Here is a 10,147-nt window from a genome sequence, read left to right on the forward strand (position 1 = left end):
TGTGTGTGTGCGTGCATGTGGGCTGTGTGTGTGTGTGCGTGCGTGGTTGTGCTGCGTGCGTGCCGGTTGTTGTGCCTGCGTCGCTGCGTGCGTGCATTGTGCGCGCTGTGCGCGCGGCGGTGGTGTGGCGCGCGTGATGTGTGCCTCGTGATGAGTGTGTGTGCGTGTGATGGGCGTGCGTGCCGTACCTGGCGTCGAGTGATGGCGTGCGCGCGGCGACGCGCGCGTGTGTGTGTGTGTGTGGAGTGTGTGTGTGTGTGTGTGTGTGTGTGTGCTTGCGTGCGTGAGCGTGCGTGCGTGCGTGCGTGTGTGTGTGGGGGGAGGGTGCTTGCGTGCGTGAGCGTGTGTGCGTGCGTGCGTGCGTGCGTGCGTGTGTGTGTGTGTGTCTGTGCTTGCGTGCGTGCGTGTGTGCATGAGTGCGTGCGTGTGTGTGTGTGTGTGTGCGTGCGTGTGTGTGTGAATGCGTGCGTGAGTGCGTGCCTGTGTGCGTGCGTGCATGAGTGCGTGCGTGTGTGTCTGTGTGCGTGCGTGTGAGGCTATAGGCATACTTACGGGATGGTCGGACTCCAGCTCAGATCCATAGCTGAGTATGTGGTTAGCGAATCTATCTAGATCTGATATCTTCCTGGGAAACCAGGGAACCGTGTCTGAAATAGAATGGCCATATCCAGCGCGGGATCGCTGCATTCACGGGTTCGCTGGTTCGACTTCATTACAGGGGTCCCCGAATGAAACAATCACAGAGTGATTACGCCAGACCAAGTATCCATCCAACAGAATCTTCCGAGTAACCCCGGTTGACAGGAGTTCCAAAACGTCGAGAAAATCTCATCTCTCGGGATCTTAAAGGGGTCGACACACTAAGCGATTTTTCATGCGATCGAGCCGGCCGGTTCCAGTGTCGCGGTCGCAGACGCGGTCGGCCGGTTCAGTCGCATAGTGTGTCCACAGAGTCGCCCGACTCAGCCGGCCGGCTCGGCCGCATGAAAAATCGCGTAGTGTGTCTACAGCTTACCTATGCAAGCAACAATTTGTCCAGCAATCGATTTTTCCAATTGATTTCAACAATTGTTTTAACAATTGTTATGACATTGTCTTATTCGTTTAGTAAGTTATGTTTCACGTGGAACTCGTGTCAGCGGAATACGCGACAAGTGTTTATTAGCTAGTTGAATGCTAGCTCTACCCCTGTAGCCCCTTCGTTCTCGCTACAGCTACGGAGAGGCTACACTCGTAGAGCTATGGATGGATACTTGGTCGAACGGAACAGTGCGTACGTGTGCGCATGCTCGGGAAATGTGGTGTTGATATATGACGAAAAAGTTCTAATCATCGAAATAAACGGCGGAAGATTTTCCGATTTTTAATTTTTAACTCACGGGAATCCAGGCCAAATTTTGCTGGATATGCCAAGGAAAAGTATGGATACGAAATTAGCTTTTACTGAATACATGATAATACATTGATGATTAATCGTTATATAGGATTATTCGCTTCGCTGGTTAATGGTGTTACGTGGAATTAGTTATACATGGTTTTAACATCCAGATTAATAATGATGAGATTACGATGATAATAATAATGATAATGATGATGATAAATAAATATAAGAATTTAAAATTTCGTGCGTGGACTAGTGCCGGAAGGTGGTATAGAGGGGGTAGGCTTGGGTTAGACGTCGCCGGTGGGGTGTGGACAGACGTGGTGTGAATTGAACATAGCGAATGACATTGCTGCGACCTTGTCGTGTGTTAACGACGCATAGCAGACCTGTGTACTTCGGCTATTTCGCATGAATGCGGCCAAGGGCGCGTATACAGACAAGGCAATAAAACGTATACGCCATGTTGTTTATCTCCGCCTCTATCCCATCACTCATACTCACTCGCACTGACACGCACGCACACGCACGTACGCACGCACGCACACGCACGCACGCACGCACGCACGTATACACGCACGCGAGAACACACGGACGCGCACATACAGACTAATTAACGCACGCAAGAGGAGATATGGCGGAAATGGAGATTGTGTATGATAGGAGATAGATAGATATAGATAGATAAATAAATAGATAGATAGATAGATAGATAGATAGATAGATAGATAGATAGATAATCGATAGATAGATAGATAGTATAGATAGAAGATTTTTAATAGATAGATAGATCGATAGTCTATAGATAGATAGATAGATAGATAGACTGAGGGATAAGATCGATCCGATTAGATAGTATAGATTAGATAGATAGATAGAATAGATAGATAAGATAGATAGATAGAAAGATTAACTAGATAGATAGAAGAGAGATAGATAGATAAGATAAAGTGAGTACTAGATACGATAGATGAGATAGATAGATAGAGTAGAATTAGATAGATAGACTAGATAGATAGATAGAGAGAGAGAGAGTAGTGCGCGAAAGAGAGAGAGATAGAGACGCGGGAGCAAAATCGAGGAAGGAGAGAGAGAAAGAGATAGGGAGAGGGGCGGATAAGAGGTGTTTAGCTAGTCAGCGGCCACCACCCACCACTAGCCAGAGTAGTATAGTGTAATTAGTAGTAGTAGTATAGTAGTAGGTAGTAGTAGTATAGTCAGTAGTAGTAGTCGTAAGTTAGTAGTAGGCAGCCAGCAGCAGCAACTACCCTACCACCACCACCACCACCACCACCACCACCACCACCACACCCACCATCACCACCACCACCACCACCACGCGGCTCGACCACCGACCAGCAGCAGACAGCAGCAGCAGCAGCGAGTGAGTGAGTAGTGTAGTAGCAGGAGTACAAGATAACCTCTAGCTCTACATCTCCTCTACTTCTCCACACTTCTCTATCTCTGAGCGCGAGCGAGGGGGAATCATTTCGAGGGAAATAATCTCGTTATCTAGAAGTCTCTTTATTCTAGAATTCTTATTTCTAGAATTCTACGAATTATTTCTTTATTCTACGAATTCTATCTATGTCTTAACTCCTGTAGTAGTAGCTGGGCAGCAGCAGCAGCAGTAGTTAGCAGCGCAGCCCTAACAATGTAACAGCAGTAGCCGCAGGCAGCAGCAGCAGTAAGCAGTAGCTAGCCAGTCACAGTCAGCATCTAGGTAGCAGTAGCAGTAGCAGCAGCAAGTAGCAGCAGCAGTAGTAGCTGTGCAATGGGACTGCGTCATGTAAAACATCACAGTTATTCACTGCAGCGATCAGTAGTAGCAGTAGTAGTAGCAGCAGCAGCAGCAACAACATCAGCAGTAGCAGGCAGACAACAATCGAACATCCAGTAGTAGGCAGGCAGCAGCAGCAGCACGCAGCAGCGAGTAGCCTGCAGTAGTAGTAGCGTCATGGTGACTGCGTGCATGTAACATCACAGTTTATCAACTGCAGGCGATCGTAAACAACGTGAAACTGGGTAGCAACGCATCGACCCCCCCCCAAACACACACACACGCGCCGCCCCGCACGCCCCCGCACCCCGCCCCGCCGGCGTGCCAGGCCCGCCCGTGAGAGACACGCCGGTGGCAACGTTCCCACCTGCGGCCGTGCCCCAACATGGCAACGTTAGCGAGAGTAGAGAGAGAGAGAGAGGGAGAGAGAGAGAGAGAGAGATAGAGGCGAGAAGCGTAGAGAGGAGAGAGAGAGAGAGAGAGAGAGGGAGAGAGAGAGAGAGAGCGAATGCGAGAGAGAGAGAGAGAAGAGCGAGAGAGGAGAGAGAGAGAGAGAGAGCAACAGCGGAGAGAGCGAGAAGAGGGAGAGAGAGAGCCGAGAGAGAGGGAGAGAGAGAGAGAGAGAGAGAGACAGCAGAGAGAGAGAGAGAGAGGGAGAAGAGAGAAGAGAAGAGAGAGAGAGCGAGAGAGCGAGAGAGAGAGAGAGAGAGAGAGAGAGGAGCGAGAGAGAGCGCGAGAGAGAGAGAGAGAGGGAGACCGATAGAGATAGAGATAGAACGAGCGAGAGACGCGCGGCGCGAAGCCTGGTAGCATATTAGGCAGTTTTACGCAGCGCAGGCAAAGTGCCAGCAAGAACAGAACTTAAAACAGCAGAATATCCCCCCCCCGACACACACACCGGCCCTCCTCCTAGCTTACCCACACCTATCTCTGGCGCGATCTATCTATCTATTATCGATCTATCTATCTATCTATCATCTATCTATCTAATCTATCTACTCTCCGTCGATCTATCTCATATCTATCTATCTATCTATCTAGTCTATCTATCTAATAGTATCTATCCACGCTATCTATCTACATCTCAGGTATCTATCTATCTATCTATCGTAGCTATCTATCTATATCTACTATATAGATATAGATATATATATCTAGCATAGATATATATAAATATTATTTATATATAATAAATATATATATAGATATATATATATATATACGATCATCACCATTATTTTACCTTTTACTCCATCTATCTACCCACGCCTCCTTTATCGTGAGAAAGGTAATTAGCTTAGTTGCTGATTGACCTTTCAAGCACCGCTAAGTATATCTCCTGGTAAATATCATCTCTCTGATAATGATAATATCATCTCCATGGCTAATATCATCTCCTGTAATATCTCTGCTTATGATAAGCACGTAACAGCTAGAGGCTTGCGCCTGTGTGTGTTCTGTGCGCGCGTGGATGTGCGTGTCTGTGCGCCGCAGTGCGTTCGTGCGAGCATGCGGCGTCTGTGTGTGTGTGTGTGTGTTGTGTGTGTGTGTGTCCTGTGTGTGTGTGTGTGTGTGTGTGTACCATACCTTACAGATGTGAGTAGCTGACTCTATGCTAAGAGCAGAGACCCAGAATGTAAGTGGTCAATGGTAGTAACGGGCTTTCGCCGTAGCGAGTGATAACGTGTAGCACCGCTATAGCTAACAGGCTGGGTCGCAGCAATTAACACACCATGCACACACACACACACACACCACACACCACCAACAGCACACACCATCCACATCACACACACACACCGCACACATACACACCCACACACACACACAACCCACACACACAGGCCCGCACACACACACACACACACACACACACACCAGGCGCACCACACACAGGCACGCACATCCACACACAGCACACAGCACATCGACACACACACACACGCAGGCCCCACACGCACACGCGCGGCGCTTACCACGCACACGCACGCACGGCACGCACCCACACACACAACACACACGCACGCACACACCACGCACCGCACACACCACGCACGCACGCGACGACACACACGCAGAGTTCACGCGACAGTCGCACAACAAGTTCAGATTCAGAGACTTTCCTCCAACCCCAGCAGCTGTAGCGCCAGTCACGCACGCCCCGCGTATATGTTCCGGCGTTGATTACAGCGGATCAGCAAAGATTATTGTCAAAGCGAATTCTCACATATTATTATTTTAAAAATTGTGTCTTTAACATATAATATACATCAGGAGTTTAATAGAACAAAGATAATTTGTCTTATTACTCCTCTGAAGTAGTACAGTATACGCGTCTACAAACATTAATTATTTTTCAGAGATATCTATATATACAGCAAAGCATTCATCAGTGCGTTCGTTCGTCCATCTATCCATCCGTTCCTCTATCCCTCCCTCCATCGTCGTCCGTCCATGCACTACGTCCGCTCGATCGCCTCCCTCCGTCGTCCGTCCAATTTCTCTACGTCTCCCTCCCTCCCTCTTCTTCCCTTCTCTTTCTCCTCCTCCTCCCTCCGTCCGTCCGTCCATTCTTACGTCTCCCTCCCTCCCTCTTCCTTCCCTCCCTTCCTGTCTCCCCTCCCTCCTCCCTCCTCCGTCCGTCTCCGTTCCATTCTTACATCTCCCTCCCTCCCCTTCCTTCCCCCTTCTCCCTCTTCCTTCCCTCGTCGTCCTGCGTCCCTCCGTCCCCCCTCTTTCCTTCCTGTCCCTCCTGCCTCCCCCTTCCTCCGCACGGCCTTTACCTAAGGTTGTCTTTGTGGTCGCGTGTTGCACCGCACGTGTCGAGCTTTCCTGCTCCAGTGTGCGGATACATGGTCCGATCTCCGTGTTGTTCTCATGGCTTCCACCAGGACTCTCGTAAAACCGTTTGTACCGACGTTAGACGGTCGAGATTCGATGTGGCAGTCAAGTTGACCATTTTTGTGGATTTCCTGTGACACCATACCATTCACCGCCGTGTTTGGTGTCAACAACAACACAACAACAACATACAACCAACCAACGACGATCGACGACGCCACGACGACGGATGACATCATACGCATAACATGGTAACAACATGCCACCACATCATCATCGAAACAGACAGCAACAAACACAACAACAACAACAACACACAACAACGACGACGACAGACGACGAACGGACGCGAAACGACGACACGAAACGACGCCCCGACCGACGACGACGACGACGACGACTACACACACCAATAACTAAGAATTCAAGCCGTAGAACTCGACATAGCACGTCATATAGGATCTTAATACAGATTGAGCAAATAGCTAACTTATACAGTAAAATATAACGCAAGCCAGCTAAGATATTCTATACGAGCAAAAATTGCTGGTTTTTTTTGTTCTGATATACATGAACCGAAATGAAGCATGGGATGACTGAAACACGAAAACGACACCACAAACCTCGCATATTTGAGTGCCTTCGCAAGAGCGATCCGATTCCTTCCTTGAGCAGGAAATCAGCGTTGCTCGCTCTCCTTATCTGCCTTCGCGAATCTATCCTCCTTCTCCTTCATGTGAACCGCTCGCCGCGTCCATCCTGCGGATCGAACGATATATACTATGGTATAGCAGCAATGATACGAGTATATAGAAACGTGTGAACTTACTGAGATATGCGGAGTATGATCATAATGATTATGGATATACGCTTACTGAGTATCGAGTATTGATGATAGTGCGTATTGATATACGCATTTACTGAGTATGCGAGTATTGCGCTGATCTGCGTATTGATCATACGATTACTGAGTAGCGGTATTTGTGGTCGCTTATAGACGCGGTGACGCATTCTTACCTACTATGTTTTAAGGCGGTGGTCTAGCGTAGTGCGTATGAATGTTACTATACTAACATCTCCACTCTACGTTCGAACACGGCTTTTGCACACTAACAAGCGCACGCTACGCACGCCAGCCCCTACGCACTGCACACTAAGCAATCATACACGCACGCGTAACACGCGCATATATATCTATACACACGGCGGCACACCCACACGCCGCACGGCACGCACGCACGCGCGTGGACGCCACGGATGCGTGATACGAACGTACAAAAACACAAGCCCGCACGGACTGCCTGCACGCACGCACAGGGGGCCCTTCCGTTGATACTCACATCGGAGTGTTCTGAGTTATTATTGATGAACGTCAATTGATATATCGGTGAGTCTAAGATCGTACGTTACGGTTAGCTGTTATAGTCGGTGACTCATGCGCACAGCCGCCGCAGCTATCGCAGTCAAAACAGCTCCAGCCGCCGTCCTCTTCACGTCGCACAAGCGGTCCATCAGGATAGATTATGTCAACAACACAACACGTATACAACGTCACAAGACGTGATGGTATGTGCCTCCACGCCACGCACTCCGCAACTACACACACGATCCACCCCGTAGCGTGTCACAGGTGCGAATGTAAATTAAGATATCACTCCCTTGCTATTATGGGCGGTCACTGTGATACCACTGTTAAACTTCGCTCACAACGCGTTAACACATCTGTATTATTGTATCGTTGTACTGTGTACCGGCTGTACTGATTACACTGTAGCATCTGTGATAGCTGTTACACTGTGATACTGTTACATCTGTGTTTGCATCGATACGCCTGTGATTACTGTTTACCCCTGTGGAACTGTTACTACAGAGGACTGCGATACTCACTACTGATTACCCTATGTTGCTGCTTGCACCTGTTACTGTTCGTTGCTACTGACCAGAACCGTCGCGCCACACGCGCTCTGACACACGCTGACCGGCGCTGCACACACACATATAGATATATATATGGTGCGTGACGGCAGGGTTGATGAAACACTGACGGGATGTGTAGCATAACTCGGGCGGGTACGGCAGGAGCCCAGTGCTGGCTCCATTAGGTCCGTTGAGAGTGTTTAGCCTGTAGTATGTACCGTTTATAGTGTTATGCGCGCGCGCGGTGCTGCAAAGCTGCGAGCGGAACGAGTGGCGGAGGGAGGCGAGAGCGAGGTGCGCTGTCTTGTGTGACCCGCGCGAGGTAGGTGAGGGAATGTTATGTGCGGCGGCGGCTGATTGCCTTAGCGTTGGTGCGTCGTGTGTAGGGCGGGAGCATCATAGAAGACAACGTTTGGTTGTTATAAGAGCGGTTCTCAGTCCATGCGCGGAGTTATATTAAACGTGACGTCTCTATTGACGAGATCGTTTTATCAGTTAAGTATATGCCTGGGATATGGGGTGTCATGATTCTGACGTAGATGCACCTCATTATAGGAAAGTTTAAGAGACCAGAAATATTTCTCACCTTCGATAGTTCTACGGCGTAAACGTGAGTGCTTCAAACGATGCAACAAACGTGAAAGTAGAAGAGGGTGAGAGGCGAAGAGGGGGAAGAGGGTATCACATGGGTAATGGTTTGAATCTAGGTGAATAGAATGCTTGATACGCCGAAACACAGAATGTTGCTCGGACGGGGGCCGGGTGGCTGTTTGGGAGAGTTTGTTTTATTTTACTAGCAACAATTCTCGTCATAAAAGACCTTTTCTAATTCACCTAGACCTATTAATGGGTAATTTGTTTCAGTGACGGTACGTAACGATGCTCTGCTCTATAGAGCGGCGAGTCTTTTAGTTTTACTGGGTCTCTTGTCTAAACGGAGAGCCCGTAGCTAGCGACCTGTTATCTATCAGCAGAGCGTGGTCCATACGATACACCATCACACACACCCACAGGCTGCGTGGGCTGGGGGGGGTGGGGGGCGCGAAGGGGTTCGGGGGGGGGGTGGTCGCGGTGGGGTTGGGGGTGGCGTTGGTGGGGGGCGGTGGTCGTGCACCACACCACACACACACACACACCACACAACAGGCACACCCCACACACACCCCACGGCGCACACACACACACACACACACACACACACACACACACACCACACAGCACAGGCACAGGGGGGGCGCGCCACACACACACACACATGATATGTATATAGCTGTAATAATTCATCGAGTCGTACCTGGGGCGGAACAGGCGAGATGTGGTATGAATCTGGCGTGTATTGTTACTGGTGTAACGAGTTTCCTTTTCGCGTATCCTGTTGATAGGGCAGATTGGTATTTATTAATGCCAATGCCTATACGGTGGTCCGTGCGAGTTGAATTGTAAAAACTGAAATTTATATATACATGCGCACACGACATTGAATTGAGAGCCATGCAATGATGGCGTTCGCGCGAGGTATGACGTCAGCACTTAACGCGTTAATTCCCGGATGTAATATCGGTGTCAATCCCTATGTTACTGTCCCGATGTAGAGAGACGTTCTATTATGGAGGGGTGGTTTCACAGGTCGCAGGTGGCCTGGTTTCGGGGCTCCGTGAGCAAGAGAGAGTGGAGTAGGGGTGTTATTGCAGGCTGAACCAACCTGCGCCCAGGGCCTTGCGCACCGTGCACGTACATTGGTTCTAATGATTGAGGATTGGTTGTTTGTGTAAGGGCATGGCCGGCGAGGAGCCGACACCCCGTGGCTAAATACACGCCCCGGCGTGACGCGAATGCGCAGAGTTTGTAATTGCATGTGGCCGTGTGTGTATGCGCGCGTGGTGTGTGTGGGTGGTGGGTGGTGTGGCGCCGCGGTACGTTGCGTGGTGGTGCTTGCGTGCGCGAGCGGCGCGGTGTGTGTGTGCGTGCGAGGGCGGTGTGCGGTAGCCCGCGCGCGGTGTGTATGTGCGGTGCGTTGGTGGTGCGTGTGCGTGCGCGCGCGGGGGGGGGGGGTGGGGGGGGGGGGCGGGGGGCCGGTGTGTGTGCTGTGCGTGCGGCGGTGTAGCGTAAGCCGGCGGGCTGCGGTGTACTGGGTGGCGTGGCGTGTGTCGTGGCCGGTGCCGCGCGATGTGTGTGTGTGGCGTGCGCGTGTGCGTGCGCGTGTGGGTGTACTGGACGGTAACACGCCA

General features: G+C 50.3%; 1 protein-coding gene across 1 annotated transcript in view; it reads right to left on the reverse strand.

Moving 5' to 3' along the window:
• The window catches only part of LOC106812257 (probable phenylalanine-4-hydroxylase 1), a 12,855-nt gene extending 6,811 nt beyond the window's left edge, over window positions 1–6,044 (reverse strand). The window contains exons 1-3 of the mRNA XM_014816087.1: window positions 5,948–6,044; window positions 1,380–1,402; window positions 553–647 (exon numbers count right to left, since the gene is read on the reverse strand). Coding sequence (XP_014671573.1) covers window positions 553–647; window positions 1,380–1,402; window positions 5,948–6,015 — 186 coding nt within the window. The 5' untranslated portion in view covers window positions 6,016–6,044. The remainder of the gene's footprint in view (window positions 1–552; window positions 648–1,379; window positions 1,403–5,947) is intronic.
• Window positions 6,045–10,147: the final 4,103 nt, after the last annotated feature.

The sequence above is a fragment of the Priapulus caudatus genome, unplaced genomic scaffold (assembly GCF_000485595.1).
Source record: "Priapulus caudatus unplaced genomic scaffold, Priapulus_caudatus-5.0.1 Scaffold627, whole genome shotgun sequence".
Lineage (NCBI taxonomy): Eukaryota > Metazoa > Priapulida > Priapulimorpha > Priapulimorphida > Priapulidae > Priapulus > Priapulus caudatus.